Consider the following 24,724-nt stretch of genomic DNA (forward strand, 5'->3'; position numbering starts at 1 on the left):
TTCTACTGTCTTTTTATTTGGTATCTTACAACTCAATAGTCATTAGTTTCTTGGTGTTTCCATGTCTATTTTCCTTGACTAATTATGTTGGAACTCAGCCACACCTTGCATTTCCTCAGTGATTCATTCCCACAAGGCCTCCACCAAGGGAGTAAATACTATGTGATGGATTTTGTATAAGTAATATGCTATTATTAGTAGTTATAACTTAATACTATGGTTTGTCCATTATTATTTGATGAGGAAATTAAATAGATTTTCATACAATTTGATTAAAAAAAGATCAGGTTCTACAATTAAATAAGTTGTGTTCAAATGAATTCCATAAGGTCACAATCTGTGATACAAGTGGAAAACAATCTGTGTTTTTATATAGCCTTTCAAATAATTCATTACAGAAGTTAAAATAGAAACTATTTTTAAAAATTTATCATTTTAATATTACACCTGAAAATTTAAAATTGTTATGGACACAAACCGAGTAGTGTTGACTATATTATAAACACTTATGGCTAAATGTATACACAGGAGTCAATTAATTTAATCTAAAAATCAATTTATATGAAGTTAGATCTCTGCTTATTGAAAATGTTCCCTTAATTATACAATAATCTGCAAATATGAATGTGACTTAAAGCATAATTCTTTCTGGAACTAAAAACTTCCACCAGAATGATGAACAATTTAAGTATTTTAATGCTGGAACTACTTTTCCCTAAGAAAAGTTTGTAAAATGATTTAATACATTCAAAACAGGAAATTATTAAATACTTTCTATGAATTAAATATAGGATACCAAAAAAGTGAGAAATTTGATTAATACATAAAAACTCTAAATTATGTGTCACATTTTTTAATGCATCTCAAACTAAGAATAGGCGTAGTCTGAAAAACCAACCTCAAAAAGACAATTTTTATCCCAAACTTATGCACAGGTAAATCTTCTTTGTAAACTGTTCTGAATTTACAAGTGGAAGGAAGTATTTTTTAAATGATATAATTTATAGGTCATTAGATCAGCAACATTAAACTCTAGTAATGATGACAACCTATAAATCCTCATTATTTGACTCAGGAAAAGATCCAACCCAGATTGCCTCCTCTAAAATCCTTTCTATTGCTGTAGTTGCATCACTGATGTGTAAACAATTGGCTATTTAAAAATCCCTTAAAGAGATGACAACTGAGATAAATACCCTAAAGCTTAAATTTATCATTTCTTTGGGGTAAAACATTTATATTCATAGAGGAGTAGCCTGATTCAAAGATTGACAGTCCAAGTGTGTTAGTACCAAGATGCCCAGGAGCTTTATTTCACTTCTTTGATAAGAGTCATAAAATATTACATCTGGTCAACTGCTGCCAGGTTAGGGCTAAATAAATGGGGGAAAAAATAACAGAATTTGATGCACTTTTTTTTTTTTTTGAAACCACACAACGAATGGGCACATAAAAGGAAGACCTTCAGGGAGTCTGATGAGATTTTGTTTTTAACCACAAAGTAAAATTTTTTTAAATTTACCAAAAACAAAAAGAGCTAAGAAATTTTTTCCTTAAGCTAAAAAAAATCTAGTTTGACTATCAGAATATTACCTTTCTGTGATACTAGAGATCCTTAGGAATAAAACTCATACACATTTTTAGAAGGCCTAAGTAAGGTCCTGTCTAGACACTGAGGAAGTAGAAAGATAATGTTAGGAAGTCTCTCAAAAGTCCCAAAAATGTAAAACTGACCTGGCCTGTCAGCAGAGATGAAGGTACCTTATTAAAATATATGGCACCAACAATGTGCTGGGAATAAAAGGTCTATTTTAGGAATATCTTATACTTCATAGAAATAAAGCACAAAATAAGACAGAACATAAAATAAATCCTATTGGAAATGTTAAAAGCATAACCAGTATTTCAAACTGCTTTAAATGAAAAAAATAATTGTGCTATATACTCTATCATGAAGATTCTTGAGTTGAATAAATTTAATATTGAGGTATATCCTTCTCTAACATACCACCTACACATAAACTTGCTATTAAATTGAAAGGCAATGATGTCTGTTTAAAAGGATTGTCTATTGGGATATTCCACTGCATATTTTAAGATGCCTGACATGTTCCAACTTACCTGTGTAGTGGTAAGGGTGGAGACCATGAGACACACCCCTTACTATAGGTGGCAGGCTTGCCCTCCAGTCAAATAATTCTGAGCCTGTTTTTAAAGTGAGTAATGGCATAAAGAACTGTATTTTTGAATTGTACTAAGTCTGAAACTTTCTGGAGTACATTTTGTATTCAAGATCTAAAGTCTGATTAAAACATTTTTATGCAAAACTTGTGATTTTAAGACAATCCCATCTTTTTGAATAGTATTCTGAAAAGAATTTAAGAAGTATTATGTTTCTAAAAATATTAATTCAGCCTTGTAAATATTTTCTGGAAATATATGTCATTGAGGAGATAACAAATAGTTATATACCTCCATGACTAAAGGTAGACTGGTTTAGACAAAAAAGTGTCTAAAAAAATAAAATCCACTAAAACAATGGTCTCTTTAAAGGCAGATTAAGATATGTTTTATAATTACTATAAATTTGATGTTTTGTAGATTTATGGATAGAAACAACATGGACCTAAACTGCAAACAAGAATGTTTACACATGAAATAAATTATACTGTAGATAAAAATTTAAATTAACACAGGATATTTGATCCCATAAATAAATTAAAATTATTAGTAGTAATGATGCAACTTCAATTTATGGATGATTGATAATTATTCTTTTTTATCACAAGCAAGTAAAATTTTTTATCCAAATGGTATTTTTTAAAGCCTTTCAGCATAGCTAAGGTATCTGTTCATTATTTTGGGATCAATGTACACTGATATGTCCTGATTATGCTCTAAATCTAAGCCCACTGACACATCTTCTATAGGACCTAACAGGGCTGTGCAATAGAACTTTCTGTGGTGAAATGTTCTATATGTCTGCATTGTCTAATATGATAACATGTGGCTACTGAGCACTTAAAATGTTGGTTGTGCAACTGAGGAACTAAATTTAAATTTTTCTTAATTATTCAAATAGTAGAATAAGGGTAGAGTACAATAAGTAGATAAGTAATAATAAGTAGAATATGGCTTACCATATTAAACAGTGCAAGTTAGAGGATTCAAAAACTAAGACTGAATATGTTGTTATATTATGACTCACTCTAATTTGCTTACTGATTTCCATAAGCATAATATTCACAAATGCTTAGAGTGTAATACTGAAAAAAAAAAAAAAAAAAGCTTTTATCCCCTGGTCTCTTCTTCATTAAAAAATATAATTAGGGCTGGTGTTGTGGTTCAGTGGTAGTGCGCTCGCCCAGCAAGCGCAAAGCCCTGGGTTCAATCCTCAGCACCACACACAAACAAATAAAGGTATTATGTCCAACTACAACTAATAAATATATATATATATATATATATATATATATATATATATATATATATATATATAAAATATTAAATGCTAGTAAATATCTAATACAGTATTCAGAAAAACTTAAACAAAAATACTATCTGAAAAAATTTTTATTAGTGTGTAATAGTATGTCAGTCAAACTACACTGATTAATGAAGTAGCTAGTGACCTGTGTCAATCTGTCTAACTAGAATTCAAACAATGAAATATTAACTCCTAAAAAGTTTTTGTCCAATACCTATCATAACACAAGAATACCAATTACTACATAGTTTTCAGCTCCACTGGTGACACATTGCAAAAACTTGTCAAACTATCTTACCTGACAGACAGATTTGTTCTTCCATTTGCTCAGCACACACTGACTGTTTTGCATCAGTTCCTGAAGAACAACAGAAAAAGAGAGAGTGCAGTTGGCCATACACATTGTCATTATCAGTTAAAGTGCTTCTGATTTTCAGCCCCCCCCCCAAAAAAAAAAAGTCAACATGCCACACAAAGATGCAACTGTTTTGGAACTTCTCACCGGACAAAAGCAAAGCTATCATCACCATGAGAGTTGATCCTTTATGAAAATTAAAGCTGTTGAAAGATGTTTTAAAACAGATTTGTTTATTGCCATTTTTGAAACTTTGTGAAAGATACCTCTAACTCTTTGAGCGAATCTCGAAGTTTTTCTGGGCGTCTATTTTTGAGCGTCCAAGGATAATCTCGTGCTGGCAAATAAAACATACTACAGTTAGTTAAACATGATTTTAAAAAGAAAACTCTGCTTAGCAGTGTGCTTTAGGAAGATTAAAATAAAACACCTCCATAATTGAGAGGAAGTGGCCTTCATTTCTATCATCAAATGACAGCCTTTTAAAGGGCTTTGTCATAGGAACAGGATTTTTACCACAAAGCAATCTCCCTGATGATAATTTTATGATGACAACCAACAAGACTTAAGAGAATCCCTGGGAAAGTTTGCTAGGTCTGTGAATCTAGTAGTATTTAATAGTAAATGACCCACTATTTACCACTGAAGTAACCTTTTCATGTAAATAAGTAAATATCTGAAAGAAATTCCAAATCGTTCAGGTGGCCTACTCAGATCTGAAAACTATTATGAGTAAATAAATGCAGGAAGAAAATAAATAAAATTTCAAAATGACAGATGAATGAATTTAAATGAGAGGAATTCAAATTTAAACAAATTTGACACTAAATAATACTTTTTAAAATAATCTTTTTGAAAATCTACACAGCAATTCAATAATGATATGCCTCTGTTTGTTTCAAATAAATGTAACTGAAAGATTAGATTATTTGTAGAGTCACAATATTAACCAAAGACAAATTAAAACTAGCTCTGTTTAAAAATATAAAATTGGAATGTGGGTGTAGCTCAGTGCTAAAGTGCTTGCCTAGCATGTGCCAGGCCCTGGGTTCAATCCCCAGTACCATAATAAAATAAAATGTTAAACTAATTATATATATTTCATTAAAAAATGAATTCAGTTTTGGATTCTCCTAATTAATAATTCTAAGAATTGTATACATGAGTGTACATATGTGTATATTGTGTTGTGTATACATTTTTCAGGTTCTTCTATAACATTTTCTCAACACATAGAGTACATAGATATTGAAAGCAGAGAGTAGAATTGCTATGTATTTTATTTCAGCAAATTAATTTGGCTCTATAAACACAATTTTGATGTGTAAAGCATATGTTCAAAGTTTTAAATCTGTGTTTCAGGTACTAATACAGTATTTTAAAACTGAATGTCAGTTCAACCATTTAAAACAAAAGAATAAGTGAAATTTTCAGTTCTAACTATATCCAAATAAGATCTTAAATTATATTTAATTTAACTTATAAAAACCATATCATACTGTAGTTATATTATGTATGTGTATATATATTTATTCATATACATATATATATACAACATATTTACATATTAAACCAGCAAAGACTAAATGAAATGCTAATACTGATGTTATAAATCTTACATTCTTAAAATGGCTAAAGAATGTTAACAATTTATGCAAACTATGAATAATTAAATGTTATCAGAATTTAAGTATGGTACACATATTTTAAATATATTAATTTAAATATAATTCATTAAGAAAATTTATGTTTATAAAATTGGATTTCAATGATCTAAATTAGAAAAGCCTAACAAATATAATTCTTACTCATAATTTTATGTATCTAAGCAATGAAAACTTATAAGAAATTTGGACAGAATAACATTTCCGATTTGTGCAGAAAGCAGAATACTTTGTAATACTGAATTATCCAGTTTTATAATTCCAAAAATATATAAAGTAAGCTTACACTCTGCCAGTTTCTGCTTTTCTTCTAAGTTACCATGCTCTGTCGCTGATATTCAAGGCAGAGGAAAGATAAAAAGAAGAAAAGACATGGAATTTATTTTTATTATAATATATAGTATTTTAATATGTACATATATAATGGATTATTACATGTATTATAAGATTAATAAATTGTGCTAAACTTAAAAAAAAAGATAGTTGAGGAAAATGCTACAATTTGAATGTTTTCATCCATAGTGATATTTCCTAAATTTGCAGTGAAAAGGCTTACGTAGCACAACAGGTGGGCCAATATCCTGAGTTTCCAATCTCATCAGATAGGGAAAGGAACTGCAACAGAGCCCAGAAGAGAAGCTGCAACAGTCTGTCATCAGAACCATGAAGTCAGCCTATTAACCACCATGGTAAGCACACAGGATGCTCACACAAGCCCTACTTCAACGGAGAACAGAACAGGAAGTAACTCTAGCAGGGAGACCTTTTGGCTCAACATAAAACTTCTGGGATTAACAGGATTAATCAGATAAAGAAAATTGATCATTCACTCAGAAATGCCTATTTCAGATATCAGGTGAGGATCCGGGAGGCCAGCATCAGTGGGACCCATGCTTTAACAATGCCCTCTACTGGGACACCAATAACTAAATGTGAATAGACTGTCCTGTTATCAGCCTGATCAGCAGTAAAATGAAAATTTTCAGGTTCTTCTATAACATTTTCTCAATATAGCTTTATAGTATATAGGCCAGAGAGATATCAACCACAGCATTTTCCAAAAGAACTGAAGTGACTTTTCTTAAAATTCTAGAATTTATCTAAAGCTCACAAAAACAGTTTTTAATGGTCAGTATTTCATTGCTTTGAATTTTTAGTTTATAAAAATTAGCTGAGTAGAATAGGTACTTTACCTGGCAGATCTTTCTTGTCATAATACTGGTAGACTCCAATATCTCTATCTATAGAAAGGAAGAAGTAACAGTAAATTATGGTAAAAAGTTCTGGAGAATAAGAAGCCAAACCATACTATGCTGGAGGGAAGGGTGGGGAAGCAGAAACAGTCTCCTTATGTTACTAGAAATAAAATAGCTCAAAAGCATCTGGACATGGGTTCATCTATTCTAGGGATATGCAGAAACTGGAAAGTTTATCAATCTAATAAGAAAAAATTTACACAAAACTAGAATGGCATGAGGAAAAGATTAGTAAAGAAGTGAAATCAAGGAAGACCAAGTTTTCTCTTTCACACTTCCTCTGATATTTTTCACAGGGCGCTACCAAAAGGAACTGCCACTAAGCAATGCCAAATGAAATCAGTGGATGGAAGAAAATGCCCTAGCTGTTGGATTCCGAGCTGTGGCTTGCTTTTCTCCAATTTAGCTCAAGAGTCTAGTTTCCATCTACAGCATTTGGGAAGAAATCTGCAGGAAAGAAAGGGAGGATTACAGGGAGGTATGGATAAATTATTATCTGAAACTTGTTTAGATTCAGAAAGCTTCCAAACTCATTCAAATTCAGATACTCTGCTGTGGTTAGGTAAGAAGCAAAGCTAGGCTTCCCAGATGTTGACATTGATTTAACCAAGTAATCTGTTCTTGCAATTTAAATACAGGAGTACAGAATAATTTTGTCCATTTTCACCATATCTATGAATAATGAAATATTTCTTTCATTGAAGTAACATTTGTTTTCTTCCATGTGAAATAATTCTCAGTTACTACCATAAGGAGGATACAACTGTCTCTGAAGAAGTGGAAGCAGTACAGGCTGCCCCCTAGTGACTGACTGCTCCCAACTTTCCTGAACTGAATGATAAAAGTATTACTGCTATAATTAACTCTTCAAATACAGTTTTTCAAAAGAGTCAATCATGTATATTTATTGAAGCTCTATTTTACTCATGCCATTATTTAAGAATACAGTTTTAAAGAATATAGTTAGATTGGAAATACGTGCTGAGGATTGATTGGGAGAAGTCATAAGCTGGGCTTTTTGAATACTGATAAAATTTTTATACTTTCACCTGACAGTGGTGATTTTATCAGTGCACTTGCTTTTTGACAGTTCACAACATATGCTTATGATATGTACACTTTTAAGTACGGATGCTATACTTCAATGAAAGTCTGTTGTTGTTGTTTAAAGGTAAGAACTATGGATACTATATATGTAGCCAATATCCTCTATTAAAATATACCAACTTATAATCAATCGTTCCATCATTCTATACATTTAAATATCTACTACACCTCTACACTAGAGCTATAAATAAAATAAGGAAACCTGAATTCTGTGCATAAGTCTGACCTACCACATCTGGCCAGAGTGGGATTGTCAAAGGGTAAGCAAGACAAGGAGGCATCCTCATAATGAGAACTTTACCACCAGAGGTGCTAGAATACCCCTGGTGGAATGAAGAAGGTGTCCATGCAATAGTCAGCCTAACATAGTGTATCAGAACCCTTGTAGAGTATGAAGGACATTTACATGGGGCAATGATGTTGGGTGGTGTATCAGAAGCTGAAGAAGTTAGTTAGATTAATATATGGGCAGCCCAGTATGGTGGGTCAAAACCCACATGGGATCAAAGGATAACTGCAGGGGAGGAAGTGGCCACAGAAATAGGAGATTGACTGTATATAGGGTGATTGATTAATAAATCAAAGAAATGGGAGCTCCAGGTTTCTGTCTGAAAAGAATAAATATGAAAACTTAAAAAATTAAAATGAAATTTTTAATAATAATTTGAGATACCAATGCAAACTCATGGCTTTCAATATATAGAGATAAATAGAGAAATGAATGTAGATGTAAACATGGATACATACATACATACACTGTTTCCTAAGCTCTGCCCACTGGAGGATATGGGAGCAACAATTCAAAAGCAATGAGGGTACCTAAGTATCCCTTGGCTGCTAATACCCTTCTTCTTTAAAAGGAACCAAGCTTCTTAAAGAAGTAACTGATTCCAAAACTAAGCAAAGGAAAGTACAATATAAGCCTGAAATGAAAGTGCCATCATATTGACAGGGTTGTGTCAAAAAGACAACAGAAGCCGTCTTGAAAGTGGTCCCTCTAAGCACACGAGAGACAATTTAAACAACATAATAAATAATGACAGTGATGGATTGTAACCACCAAATAAAATAGGAAACTTGAGTCCCTAGAGATAAATAGAAATTAAATATATTTAAAGTTTGATGAGGAACATGATACTTATGTAATTTTAAGATACCTCCTTAAAAAATAATTATTAATTACAAAGGAGAAAGTAACATTGCGGTAGAGAAGCCTAGCAGACAGCCTAATATCAGGTCTGCAACTTTATCTCAAATGGTTCTAGGGAAAAGATTCTCTGTACTGACAATTTTTAAGTTTGTGATTATTTCTTTTTCTTTTTTTGGTAATATTAGAGATTGAACCCAAGGGTGCTCTACCTCTAAACTACATCCCCAGTCCTTTTTATTTTACTTTTAAGACAAGATCTCAATAAGTTGCTGAACTGGGCTTAAACATCCAATCCCCCTGCCTTAGCCTACCAAATCATTGGGATTACAGGCATGCACCGCCATGCTCAGCTCAAAAACAATTTTAAATTCTTCAAATGTCTAGCCTAATGAGAGCATGTTAACAGGGCTTCTTAGTTTAGATGGCAGAAAATGCTTCTAAGTAACATATGAAAGCTGAACCCTAAAGAAGCAGTAGGATTTTTCATGGGTTCAAAGAAAAGAATGTTCTTACAGAAAGAATAGATAGGCCCTGCTAAGGAACCAGGTGGAGCTGGGCATAGTGGTTCATGCCTGTAATCCCAGTGACTCAGGAGTCTAAGGCAGATTCAAGGCCAGCCTCAACAACTTGGCAAGACCCCTGTCTTAACATAAAAATAAAAAAGGCTGGAGACATAGCTCAGTGGTAAAGCACCCCTTCAAACAAAGATCCAGGTGGGGCTGAAGACCACTATTTCCCCCATAAGGCCACTACACATTCACTGCCTCGGAGTAGAAATGGCAGGGAAGAAGTCTGTGGGACAAGAAAGAGAAGACCTGAAGGAATCAAGATGGAATAGATCAGATTTCCAAATATGGGGTCCAAGATGGGTAGGATAAGTAAAGGAAGGCCTGTTGGACTAGGAGAATTCAAGAGATTAAAAGATAAATAGTCTCAAAGAAGCATAAAACCTAGATATATAAGGGTAAGGAAATGAGAAAGATGAAAAAAATAAGCAATTATGATCAGAGAAAAAAATTCTTTAATTAAAGATTCTGACCAGCATTGAAGTAAGCTCTCTTTGTGGTTTTTGTTGTTGTTGTTGTCGTTTGTATGTGTATGTGTTTTATTTTTTGATATAACTTCTTTAATTTTTTTTGGGGGGGTGAGGGGTGTCAGGGGTTGAACTCAGGAGAAATTGGCCACTGAGCCACATCCCTGCCTATTTTGTATTTTATTTAGAGTCAGGGTCTCACTGAGTTGCTTAGAGCCTCACTGTTGCTGAGGCTGACTTTCAACTCACAATCCTCCTGTCTTAGCCTCTGGAGCCACTGAGATTACAGGCATGCACCACCATGCCCAGCCTCTATTATGTTTTTGAACTTTAAATTTTTTCCTGCTATGCTTTATTTATTTGTTGTTGTTATATACATCTTTTCATTTTTTAAAAAAATTTAATTGGTTCATTATAGTTATATATAAAAATGGAATTCACTGTGATATGTTCATACATGCGCATAACAGCTTGGTTAATTTCATTCTGATGTTCATTTTTAATCTCTAAGAAATTAGTATAACTTTCAATGTTTTCTGAAGCTTCTATATTTGTTTCTTGCTTCATGGATTCAATCTTTCATTAGGTCTTTGTTGTACTTTCTTTTCTCTTCCTACATTATCTTTGTTTCTTAAAACATCCTTTCATCTTTGTGTTTTCTTTTGTTTCCTGTTAAATCATTCCTCAAATATCTGGTGATTCTTAGCTCTCTGTTAATATTTCCAATTGAGGCACTAGAAAACTAACTAGACATAAGCAGGGCTTGCCAAAGGGGTATGGTGGGAGCTTCACTGATTAGCCAGGGACCAGGGTATTTCAATGGGAGACCCCCTCAAATATCAGAGTAGATAGATTTTTCTCTCCAGGGTGATGCAGTCAAGCTGAAGAGAAATTTCTAAAGCTCCTTCTTTCTTGCAAAATGTATAACTGGGTGACATTCTAAAAACCAAGGAGGATTAAGAGGACGACCTCACCCATCAGCATGTAGGTTTCCATTTTATCCCTGTTTTTAGTTTAATAGTTCTGCTTCCACTGACTCTGATGTCCCCAACTTTATAGCCTCCTCAATTAAATACTTCCACAGTATGAGAGATGTCTACCTGCTTCTTACACTGAAGCTCATGTCGCTTTGTTGCCACCCTCATGACACATCACCATCATCTGCTACTCAAATTTCTGTACTTTCAAGAGTTCTGAGACACAAATAAATTGTCAGTGGAATTTTCCTCAGTAGGCAATTGATATTCAGATTTTTCAACTCTGCTAACTCCCATTCCATCCATCTTTCAAAAATTATCCAAATGCAGTTGGCCCCTTTCTTATTCTCTTAATCCTAATGGGTTTATATCTCCTTTATTTTAATTTATTTACTCTCATGTTAGAAGAAAGAAAATTTTTGTTAAATTTTTGTTTACCTGGAAGTTCTAACCTCACACATTTTAAGGAGGATAAACATACTGAAAATATTAACAAACAATACTTTGCAAGGTAAACCATTTTCTTAGTAATGATATAAAAGGTGTATAAGTAAAAATGTCCTAAATACAAAAGTTGTGTTGGATAATACATTAAGAAAGGATTTTTTAAAAAGATATTTTCTAGGGGGTAGGGTATGGCTCAGTGGTAGAGTGCTTGCCTAGTGAGGCACTGGGCTCAATTCTCAGCACTGGAAAGAAAGAAAAAAAGGAAGGAAGGAAGGAAGGAAGGAAGGGCCATCAACATCTAAAAAAATTAAATTTAAATTTTTAAAAAAGATGTATTATAGGATATATTTCTATAATACTAAGCATTATTAAAACAATTATATTACTCCCTCTCAAGAAATCTGAAATGCAAAGAATATAAAAATAATTGCACATCTAGATATTTTAAATGTCACTTTAATATCAAATAGAAATATCTTTACCATTAGCTAGCCTGCAAATATTTATGATTATAAATCAGTTATTATGGATTGGGGTTGTATGTCGCTCAGCGGTAGAGCGCTTGCCCAGCATGTGCAAGGCCCTGGGTTCGATCCTCAGCACCACATAAAAATAAATAAAGACATAAATATATAAATAAAGCAGTTATTAGGAAGAAACACAGGCGGAAAAGTGAGCTTGTCTTAAGAGGAAACAAATACTAAGACAATAAAATTTATTTTCAAAACTGAAAAATGAATTCAACTGAAAAAATAAGTTAATAAAAGCAATTAAAAGGAATTAATTTTTATTACCCAATTTTTCATTAAGGATAAAGAAAAGAATGCAACCCCAGCTGGAGAGTCCAGGCTTTAACCCTTACTATGCTTATTTATAATGGTGCAACACACTTGAAAAATACTGAAATTGATTCAGAGATCATTTACCCCCAATGTGTAAGGTATTCTTCAAAGACCACAGGTGCAGTTCAGTCAAGCAGAAAGACATCTGATGGCAGAAGGAATCTTTGTCCTGTTTTAAAAATAATTAAAAAGAGATGCCAATTAATTATCTTTTCTTGCCAATAAAACCAAAATCCCTGAGAAATAGTAAAAAAAAAAAAAATCAATTGCAAGTAGTGGTATTTGAGATATGGTGCATTAGAATAAATATATTTGGTTAACCATTCAGAAATAAACTGTAGACAAAGGAAAAATATACTTTTTTCCCCCTGGATAAGTCATCACATTGAGAAACATGACAAGAAAAATATATATGTATTTAGGTTTTCAATAGCATATGTTTGGTTAAGACTGAGTATATTTGGAATTATTTAATATTTGGACATTTTTTAAGTTACAATTTTAAGGAAAAGAAAAATCTGTTAGGTAGTTATTAAGTACAAGCACATTTTGTGGTACATTTTTAATATGTAAAGCAAATATTTAAGATTTACCACACACAAACAGGCTAATTAAAGTGGAATTTACAAGGTAAATGGTATATAGTTACCATTATATGAAACACAATTACTTAAAAGTAAACTGTGTGAAACCACATTAGCATTTGTATTAGTTTGCTAATCTGCATGGCATGATGGATCCAGTCTATTCTAACTGCATTTAAAACAAAAACCAGATCATGAAAATGTACATCCTATATTTCATACCTTTTAATAGCAGGAGCTAGTGACAGACACTATGAATACTTTTTTTTTGTTTTTTAATCAAGTAGAACCATATCAATTTGGACTGACTGGGAGAAGGTCAGTCTAAATGCGGGGTGGGGAGAGTCAACATTTTACAATTTTTTTTTAAAAGTTTCAAATGTTTGCTTGGAAATTCATATGGTACTATATGCATCCTATGTTATATATTAAACTATAGACAGTATTTAAACTATGAACATTCTGTACAGAAATCATAAAATAAATGTTCTTCCAGCAAATTTCCAGATAACAAAAGACACTTGAAAAATATTTTAACATATCTTTTAATGGAAGAAAACACCTCAGCTTCTTTAACATTAGGAGTAACTAAAAATATTTCCCATACTATTCATATAGATGCTAATCTAAAACAATTTTAGACATAGTACAAACTTCCTTGGTCTTCCTTCACCTTTACAGAACCTCACTGCACTTAAAATTATCAAGAAACAGATGTATTCAACTAAGAAGACGCAGCATGCTAAGAACTGAAAAGGCAAAGTGAAAAATGTAGCAGCATAAAAGAAGGACCCAATCATGCCTAAACAGCAGGATTGTAAGAAAGCTACAGAGAAGTTTTAAAATGTTAGTGGTTCTTTAAAGAAGGAATTTATCAGTTAATGATGACAACAATGAGGTTAACAAAGACAGATAATTCTAAAAATTTGTTCTAAACATTTTATATGTATTAACTCATTTAACCCTCATAGCTACTCTTTGAGGTAGTACCATCATTATTTCTATAATATGGAAATTGAAGCACAGAAAGATCATATAGCCAGCAGGAGGTGGAGGCAGGTTTTGAATCTATGCAACTAGCACCCTGTATGAGGCTGTGTGGCAACTCTAGTGCTCTGCTGTACTGGCGTACAGAGGAGTGGGAGGGAGCACAGATGACAGTGTAAGTGAAAGGATGGCATGTACCACAGATGATGGTAGATCTAGGTGCATGGTGAAAAGTGAACAAAAGATGAAGTTGGAAAGGGTAAGAAGAAAACAGGCTATCCTAATAATAGTAAATTTGAGGTTGATCTAAATCCACTCTCCTACATTAAAATGCCTTTAAAAATTTGATCAAACAAAGGACCCCCAATCTCCTACTCTGCTGTAACAAAATGCTAGCTGTCACAATATATAGATGAATGAATAAGTACTAAGTACAACAGGTGGTTAATGAAGGGAAAACATCCATATGTGGAGATGTTTCTATACAAGAGAAGATATTTGAATTAAATCATGCAAATGAATTAGCACGTCATTGTGAATAAAGAAGAAAGGATATGGTGAAACTGGTACATATTTCCTCTGATATTGAGCACCAAATATCACCAATTCTCAGACTTTACTAGAAAATAAGTCACATTCCTCAATTTAGAATTTATTCAGATACAAATAATTACAGTTTGTGGCAATTTGGGCAAAGACAAGGTTAAAGTTCAGCTGTTGTTACATAAAAAGATTTTTATTAGGTAAACAAAATACTCAAGGGCTATACCTTTAGTTACACATTAAAAAAGGACAACTTGACATTCTATTTTTAAGTATAAGTCAATTCAATAATAAAAAATTTGTCAAAACTTTATCCTGATAACAGAAACGGAGACTGAAATTCATTTCTTTATTATATATACTGGCTATTTCTAAGAGGTAGAAATGTCTTTAGTTTGAAAAAATAATACATCTACTGCCCATATCTTTAGTAAGTTTGAAAGCCCTGAGCTACTCAGAAATTATGATGTTTTGGGGGACAACGGGAAAAATGAGCTCTAGGGAGAGCATCAGATGCCAAGAGCAACACCATTCATCCTTTCCACTGGACACAGGAAATTCTGAAAATGTACAATGTAGAGTCCATAATGTGGACTTGTCTTCCAGCTTAGCACCCAGGGATTCATTCACATCCATTTCTTACAGGAGTAGGAGAACTAAAAAAAAAAAATGCGTAAGCTATTTCTCCAAATGCTCTAGTATACAAACAATATTGCTATAGTTTCCCAAAAGGAGGGGAGAGACACCCTCCTTGTATTTTATAAAAGACCTCTTTGTGACTCCACAAAAACATGATATAAGGGTAGAGAAGTGTTGTAGGAGTTGGTGCCTAGCAGAAAGGAAGCAGGACAGTAGCCTGTTGTATTTGTGTGCTCATTGAGAGTGGTGTTATCCAGACAAAACCGAATCTGTGCCCAGGAAAAGTAGATATGACAGCCAAGGAATGATCCATGCCACCTGGAGAAACTGCAGTAATAATCAGTTGAAGGAACAGATCTAGCACAGAGTGGATGAGGCAGGTAAGAAGAAAATGGTCTATGTCCACTAGTAAACGACTGGATTTGGTTATAAACACATGTCACAACCCTTGTAGGCTCCCCAAAGTAAGTGTGATTGAAAGAGGGCTTTGCAAGGGGGTTCAGTATTAACAGGGGGCAAAAGATAGCCAAACGTGGGTTACTCATCCTTCTTTTTTCCTGAACTTCAAATATCTTCCAGGAAGACCACATAAGATTTAGGCCAGTTAATGGAGTAAATAAAACAAATTTGTGAAAATCTACAATAATAACTAGATGAACAGGGTAGGAGAGGACCAAGTCAATACCCATTTTAGTCGTTAAAATGTCTTGCTATCTTCATACACTGTGCAGCTTTTAAAAACACCTTTAAACATCTTGTATCTTACTCAAGAATGCTACTAGTTAAAAAGAATGTTGATAATTTCCTGGTTTGAAAAATCTGCCTGGAGGAAGTAGTCAAGACTGAGCTTGTATTATTCAAATATTGTATTAGTACATAAATAGCTGTTTTGAAGTAGGGAAGAAAAGAATTTCAGAAGAATGCTGGATTCTGAATTTGGGGAAGGAGGTGTAGGCAAGGATTGAAAAAATAATGAAACAGCAGGTAGCTATCAAAGGAAGATGAGAAGTGTTGCCCCACTCAGTGCCCTTGTGCATTTTTCTGGGGGGTAAAACCAATGCATGTGACAGAACTAGAACAACCCTCCTTGTGCAGAGGGAAAAGGAATGAAACAATGTATTAATTTTAAAATATAGCAAATTATCTCACTATTGAACAAGAAAAAGAATTACCCAAATGAAAAGAATAGCAGACTGAAAAATCCTGAAAAAAATTCACCATAATTTAATTTTTCATTTTTTAAAAATATTTTTAATTTTTACAGTTTTCCGTTTATATATATAAGGTAGTTGATGTCAGTTTCAGATATCTCAGAGGCAATTCTGAATCCAAATTTCTAGTCTCCATGACAGAACAAATAGCATCATTGAACTTGACCTAAATTTAGGATGATCATTCTCCTGTATGGAGGAGAACCTATGATAGCTCAAAGTTTGAGGACAAAGAAGATGAGAGGATCCTAGAAAGCCCTCATTTACTTTCTACTTTCATCCTCAAAAAATTTCAACATTTACGGGCTAGGGTTGTGGCTCAGTGGTAGAGCACTTGACTACATGTGTGAGGCACTGGGTTCAATTCTCAGTACCACACATAAAATAAAGGTTCATTGACAACTAAAAATATATATTAAAAAAAAGTTTCAACATTTAAAAACTACCCTTCAATTTGGGTTACATTAGAATTTAAGGAATATTTATTTTCCTTAAGAATAATAGTCATCACATAGACTTTGATAAAGTAACATGCAGAATAGAAACAGTTTTACTAATATACTGCTGATAATCTTCTTTTGAAAAATAAAAACTAAGCTTTAGAGATTACTTGGCTTTTAATACATTGCAAAATACTTGTCTTCTGCCAGGGTAGTTAGGTATGCTGGTTTCTGAAGCCAGCTTTTCTGACTGCTATGGGGAGGACAGGAAGCTTGAGGGCAAATAAAACCCTAATGTAAAACATGATAGCAAAAGGAGAATTATGCAAGAGAAGACACTGCTGTAGTTATAACAAAGATAAATGATACCATGGCACCAATAAAACATTTAAAATGGATGTGTATTAGCAAAATACTGCAAAGAGCCTAAGGGAACCTTTCTTGGGCATAAGTTTAGTACATATATTACAATTTATTATCAATATACTTTTCTGAGTAATATCTAGTCACTAATTGAAAATGTGCAAAAATAATGACAACCAAACAGCATGAATTTATATAAACCACTGATTAGTTATATTAGGTTGTATAGTCATCAGATAATTTTCAAATTACCTAAAATTCAGCATCACTTCTCAGAATCACTTCTCCAGTGTCATCAACATTGTGTGTGTGTGTGTGTGTGTGTGTGTATTTTGTGTGTGGTGCTGGGAATTGAACCCAGGGCCTTGTGCATGTGAGGCAAGCACTCTACCAACTTAGTTATATCCCCAGTCCAACACAGTATTATATTTTGCTACACACAGTTTTCCATTATTCCAAAGAATAATGTTAAGAATATTCATTAACATATTTAATCAAAGCCAAGTTTGCAGAAACAATGTTTTGTTTATTTTTTAAAAATATCCAACACCAGGAGGCTGAGGCTGTGGCTTAGTGGTAAAGTACTTGCCTAAGTACTTGGTTCAATCCCAAGCACATCAATCAATCAATCAATAAATAAACTTCAAGCTTGGATAGCATCTATTTTATCAAAAGACTGGAATACTAAGAACACTTGCTCATTTATGATAACAGAGCCTTATATCTAAATATAATTAAATATCACAAACATATTATATGTATGATATTTAACTATGAGTCTAGGATACAAAGATTTATAAAACAAAGTCTCTACTATCAAATAGCTTATAGTCCAGCACAGCACATAAAAAAAAACCATAAAAATAACAATATGAAATCTGTGAGAAGTGCTAATTTAACAAAGGGTTATAAGTGTTAAGTAGATGTTTTAGTTTCATAAAGTAGAATCATTTGAGGATTGTTAGATTTTTGTGAGGCAGATAAAAAGGATAAAACAATACACAAAGCATAAATTAGACATAAATATGCAAAGCTTATTTGAAGAATAATAAGCAATCTGGTTTAGTGCAGAGGTAGAAGACAGAAATCAGGGTCATACCAAGGATGTCTTTAATGCCAAATTTAGGAATTAGGCCTTTATTGGGTAGCTAATGAGGAATAATGAAAAGGTTCTAATCAGGAAAGGTTTTTTAGGAAGACTAATCAACAGATCAGAATTGCATATTGAAGGAGTGGAGAAAGATTTCATACAAGTGACCTGTTAGGCAATTAAAGTAACAGTCAACACTAATATTCTGTAACAAGGACTTTGACTGGGATGGAGGCAGTTGGAATGTAAAGAAAGAGATTCAAGTGGGTTTTGTTGGGATTTTTGTTTTTTGTACTGGGGACTGAACCCATGCGCGCTTTAGCACTGAGCCACATCCCTAGCCCTTTTTATTTTTTTTTTTTTATTTTGAGACAGGGTATCACTTAGTTGCTTAGGGGCTTGCTAATTTACTTGAGGCTGGCCTGGAACTTGTGATCCTCCTGCCTCAGCCTCCTAAGTCACTGGGATTACAGGCATGTGCCACTGCACCCTGTCTCAACTGATCTTTTAAGGAAAAAAATCCAACAGTATATGGGCACTGCTGAATTGTGGAAGTTGAGGGAAAAGGAAGAATCTGGAGTGATCATCAAGGGAGGGTATATGGTTAGATCATAGCACTTGCCTTGAACATGTCTCTAGTGACCAGGCCTGTCTCCATCATCCTGTGTTGGCCAAAAGGGTACCAGTGCACCCCATTTGTTCACAATGACTGGCTCAACAACTCAACCCATGCACCTCAATTCTCTGAACCCCCTACCTGGTCTCCTATTACCCTTTTGCCTTGTCCCTAGGTTTTTAATTCTGGCTCTTCCACTTTTTAAACTGTATTTCAACTTCTTCGATCTGGCAAACAACCACAAATACCAACTGTTCTTGAACCCCTTATCCAGACTTGTTCCCACCAGGTTTACCCTAATTTCAAAGGCAGGATTTAAAACGTACAAATAAACAGGTCAAAGGAGTGAGTTTTATTCATGGTAGTAAGTGGAATGTTAGGAATAGTGGGAATCTAAGGTGAAAGGGAATCATGTGATCATCAATGGTTGGCAGCTAGCTAGAAATGTTGAACAAAGGCCGGGACAATATAAAAACTATTTTGAAATTTCCTAAGTGGAAAGGAAAGTTAAAGCCACTAAATGGGATGCCAGAAAAAAAACAAATTCAAGAATAGATATTGTGGTAATTCTCCAACAAGGAGATGTTGGGAAAGACAAAGTTAATAGTGCCAGGAAATCCACCGAAGAGAAAATAGTGTGTGTGTGTGTGTGTGTGTGTGTGAGAGAGAGAGAGAGAGAGAGAGAGTGTGTGTGTTTAGTGATTATATAGTGATCAAACTTGTTGGTTTTGAATTTTAACATATGTTTTATCAAGGACATAGAAATTAAATCTACTTAAGAAATGTGATTCTACTGTTCTGTGATTCTACTGTTTTGGCTCTGAGCCAAAAAAAAAAATGCCTTCCTTCTAATCCTGCTGTGACAAATTTACCCCAAATCATTTAACCTCTCTGCCTCAACTTCCCCACCTGCAAAAACAGCGATAATGATATTTGACCTACATTTGTAAGAGTGTTGTAAGGATTAATTAATGTTGTATAATGCTTTGAAGATGAAAAGGGCTGGGTATTATTAGTGTATATTACAAAACTAACTGCCTATAATACAAAAATTTTATCCTTGAATTTTATCCCAACAGCAGTTGTAAAATAATGGTCTAACTCCCTAAGTGGCCTTTACTTTCTAATGTTATCAAATTATTATTTAAAATATATCTATCAAATTATCATTTAAAATATATCTAGATCTTTTCTATTTTACAAGTGTTATTTCACAGCATATAAAATTCTAGATTGATTGGGAAGTCCAGAACACCTTTTCAACCTACATGTTAAGTGTAAATATTCAGTACATATTTATTTGATAATGAATATCCATTGTAAGTATTAATAAATGACAAAAGGTAAGACTTTAAAATAAATTTTATATTTGACACATAACACTAAGTATAAATGCAAAAACACAAATACTGTCTTAAAAATACTAGCATGCCCTTATTTTTAAACAAGCTTTAGAACCTAAAAGATGACAAAAAATGAAGAGAAATGTTTAAATCCATTAGATCCTCTATCTATCTGGTCTTTGTTTCTTCTTGGATTTAAAAGTTATAACAGTAATACCTTCTTATTATCTTTTCAAATGCAAACAATATGGGAGTATTTGGTGTAGAAATTAAAAGCTCACTTCCACTGGCCCTCCCCACTCTGCTGGGAGCCATTATACATTGTGCCCTATGGCCTTTCAGACTTCCTCAATATGATATAATATGTCCATACCCATGCTGATTTGTTTGTATCTTTGAAAAAATGGGATTTCATATACTTTGACTTTTTTCACTGAACAACACAATATGGATACTCTGTCAGCATATACAAATCTACATAAGAGTTTAAGAGCCACAAGATAGTCCATTAAATAATGATCATAATTGATTTAACCATTTTCAATAAACAACCTTTCTAATTTTTGTCTTATAAATAAAATTACCACAAAAATACACATACACACACTTTATGTTTTGATGGCCTCTGAAATGGCTGTGCCAATCTACACTGCCAGTCCATAATGGACTGCCCTTTTTCCCTTTATCCTCAACAGGCGCACCCCCCCACCCCACCCTGCCATTAAGTTGTTGCTGATCTGGTAAATGAAAATGGATTCTTATAATTTTAAGTTTTATTTTTACATTAATTAATGAGATAAAACTCTTTTCATGTATTTTTAAATAATTTTGTTTCCTGTCTAAATTACTAATTCCTATCTTGTACCTGTCTTTTTATTAAGTTCTTCATCCTTTTTTTTTTTATGACACAAATCCTTCATTATACCCACTGACATAGTCATTTAAAATTTTTTCATCAACCTCATATATATGAAGAAAATAAGAGAATGTAGAATGGACATGGGGAGGGGGAAAAAATGGGCACAGAAAATAAAACACAGCAGAAAACTCTGAACTCAATTCAACTAGTGCTGTGCAAAGTGCCAAAGAGATCCAGGCCCCATGGCCAGAGGGTGACTCTTCACAGCTGCTAACAATGGTCAGCAGCTATTTCTGGATAAAGCAAAAGATGACAGATTTCTGTGTACCGAGAAAACCTGTGCATCATTCTTACTAAAAGAGGTTAGAAGAAATTCTGTGCCTAGGAAAAAAAAAAAAAAAAAATCTCTTCACTTCTGTGAAATAAACTGTGGCCAAAAAAAACTTTATAAATCTTTTGTTATTCTTAAATTTGGAAAATATTTCTCTAGGGCATTGTTTAAACTGTTTAATTCACTTAGTTAAATAGATATTGTCAATTTAACATTTTCCGTATTGTAAGCAGTTTTGACATTTAGACAATTTATCAATGGCTTCTTCATTGTAGCTGCTTCTTCCTCTCCTTCCTACTCATTACATGGGACAAATTAAATTTCATTAATATTTAAAGATCAGTGCTGACCTTTGCATAACCATTTTCTAGGTTCCTGATAATACAAACATCTTGTTTGCCGATGCTCATTTTAAAAGACACTTATATCTAGCTGAAGTGAATTTTTTCAATGACCTTGCAAAATTATTACTAAAGTTTATGTTAGAAATTTTAAGGGAAAAAAAATGTATGTCCGAATAAGTGAATAATAACAGTAATAACAATGATCTTCTCTCACCACCCCCCACATCCCTACAGGTATCCACCTTTCTGAACTTCAAAAATATGGACCAAATTCTTCCATTAAGGAAATACCTCAATCACAACAATAAAAACACAAGGAAAATACAAATGTTGGCAATATGATAATGATAATTAATTCTAGATTATAACTCTATAAAAGTAATTTTATGCTACATTTGGATAGGAAAAAAGTGACTTTGAAAAGAAAGTAAATTGAATTTCAATAGTAATTCCTAAATAGCTCAGTTAAAGACAAGAGAACACTGAAATGCTCTTATCTAAACCAATGCTTAAATATTGAAATAATTTGTCAATTTAGAGTTACTATTTTAAAAAGTATATAAATCAAAGACTGTTGTGGAGTGAGTGATAACGAAAAAAAGATAGAAATCCTTTTTCTACATGTAGGACAGACAGTGAAAAATAGTGAAGTGCCCTGCAGCTATACCACCTCAACCTTGTCAGATTTCACTTGTCAACACTTTGATGACAGATTACCACCCCCTCCTCTAAAAAACAAACCCTAGTTAACTGTTGAAAGATACAGCTTCTTATAAAAAGTGGAGTATCTCATGCAACTTGATAGTTGTACACTTTGAAATCTTTCTTTACCAAAAAAAAAAAAAAAAAAAAAGACTCAAAAAACTTTTCTATAGCTTCTAGCAAAACTTAAAAGCTGGGATGGGGCTGTAGCTCAGGTAGAGCACTTGCCTTGAAGGTGTAAGACTCTGGGTTCGATCCTCAGCACCACATAAAAATAAACAAATAAGGATATTTTTAAAAAAAAACTTAAAAGCTCAAAGAAGCCTCCTAACATAGGGAAGTGAGGGGTAGATAACATTTTTAAATCCCTCCTAAATGCACTTTGTGCTCATTATTTCTTGAATTCTCACAGGAGCTCTCTCAAATTATGTACTAAATTGTGTGTGTGTGCATAAACACATTTTTCTAGGCAAGGAATGGAGTCCATGTGCCTCCTCCCCCTTCAAATCAAAGGTTAGACCCTAAGCCCCTTAATTTAAAAATATGGAAACAGGGGTGCCAGGAGGTAAAGTAATTTGCACAAGTTCAAACAGCTTGTGAAGGGGAACAATTAGGATTGCAATTCCTGTTCACATATTATCTTTGTGGTGCTCTTTTTACTGTACTTCTCTCTACCTAAACATAGTGCTAAACAGAGCTTTTTTTGACTTACATAATTAACTCATGGCAAAAGATATTTTTTCTGGTCAATTTTTACTTTATTTTGCTTAAAGAATGTTGAGGAAAGTTACTTGAATGACTATTTTTATTTAGTACATTGAGTTTGTAAGTAAACTGATATACCTAAAAAATCTGATTAAAATTGGTGTTTCTTAGGCACTAAAGAATCTTCCCAATACTTGCTTAGCAAACTTCATAGATGATATAAAAATGAGTTCCAATATGAATTATTAACGTTTGTGGCTGATTGGTAAATATATTAATGCTTTCTATTTAAGTTATTATATGAGAGAACCTTTTCAATTTTGACTACTCATATTTGGTAATGACTCCCACTGAGTTCTCAGCTCCTCAGTCTCTATGACAAGTTTTTAATGAAATGTAAATGAGCTCTGAATGCTCGGTTTATAAGAATTCTGCAGTGAATCTAATATAATGATTTGATATTCCTTTATACCCTTTCTTCCTTGATTGGTTGTTTTTACTTTTACTAATGATTTGTCACAGCATTTTTACTTGAATAAAAGTTTTCATATTTTCTTTCATATTGGAAAACCAAAGTAGATAATTTAGGAAAGAACAATCTTTTCTTATTGAAATGAAGGCCTTTGAATAACCTCCAATGTTCCCTGAGAAGGTATTGATTTCACCTTAATATATGTAACACAGACATACATCATCATGGCTTAAAATGCTAATAATTCCCTAATGCAATAATGTGTAATAAAACCAGGAAGATTCTAGATTATGATCATGTTTTGCCCTACAGCCCAAACAAATCAAAGATTAATAAAATGTATTATATGCTTTTAAAATTGTACTCTATATTGTCACTGAAGAGTAAATGGGAAAACATTTGAAAATCTATGGCAAATTATAACTATACAACAAATGTCAGTTTCCCTTTCTTGAATACTCAATATCCATAAAATAATGAGTCTGATTTCAATAGTACCTAAGGAAAAAAGTCTAATTATTTTAGAGTTTCATGGACATCATTTCATCTAATTATTTTTAGTTTGGTTCAACCTACATTCACAGAGCATTTAGTAAGCACCAACACCAAACCAGCTAGGCATTCAATATATAAAGAACAAACAAATAAATCAAGAACTTGTCCTTGAGGAAGTCATAACTTAGGTGGGGAAGGGTGAAAGGAGAAAAAATCAATGAATATAATTACATCAGAGTAAGGAAAATATTATAGAACTGTATCTAGGAGGAAAGCACAAAGAAAGAGAGATAATTCTAGTATTTAACAATCTCAATCACAATAAAAATAAAAATCATATATGCCTTTTCAGACCCTGAAATTCTTCAAAGAAAATGAACCATCTGACCCATATGAATATACTAGTTCTAGTTCTAGTCACTGTTATTCATACTAATAGACATCTAAAATTTTATGTATATTATAATCAATGTGTTATATTTAATATAGTGTTTTTTTAAATCAGGACTTGCTACTAAATCAATAATACCTTATAATCAATGGTAAATTATAATAAAGGAAACATGGTTATGTCAATGCTTGATTTCCTTTGATAGAAAGACCAGCTCCAAGTGATTTGGCAACACATACAAAGCCCTGCATAGGGTACTTCCTAATAAAGATGGGGATTGTGAACTGTACT

The 24,724-nt window shown here is 33.0% G+C and overlaps 1 protein-coding gene across 16 annotated transcripts in view; it reads right to left on the minus strand.

Moving 5' to 3' along the window:
• Positions 1–24,724, minus strand: part of Wdpcp (WD repeat containing planar cell polarity effector) — a 521,998-nt gene that overhangs the window by 259,323 nt on the left and 237,951 nt on the right. For 15 of the 16 annotated variants that reach the window (XR_011704348.1, XM_071601637.1, XM_071601635.1 and 12 more), the window contains 5 exons: positions 12,403–12,487; positions 6,700–6,747; positions 5,793–5,837; positions 4,109–4,179; positions 3,786–3,845 (listed from right to left, as the gene is read on the minus strand). Coding sequence is in view for 15 of the 16 variants with exons in the window: in XM_071601626.1 (XP_071457727.1) it covers positions 3,786–3,845; positions 4,109–4,179; positions 5,793–5,837; positions 6,700–6,747; positions 12,403–12,487 (309 nt within the window). In the remaining variant the exon portion in view is untranslated. Of the gene's footprint in view, positions 1–3,785; positions 3,846–4,108; positions 4,180–5,792; positions 5,838–6,699; positions 6,748–12,402; positions 12,488–24,724 lie in introns of those variants that run through there. The other variant, XM_071601636.1, reaches the window with a different exon arrangement.

This window comes from Marmota flaviventris, chromosome 14 (assembly GCF_047511675.1).
Source record: "Marmota flaviventris isolate mMarFla1 chromosome 14, mMarFla1.hap1, whole genome shotgun sequence".
Taxonomy (NCBI): domain Eukaryota; kingdom Metazoa; phylum Chordata; class Mammalia; order Rodentia; family Sciuridae; genus Marmota; species Marmota flaviventris.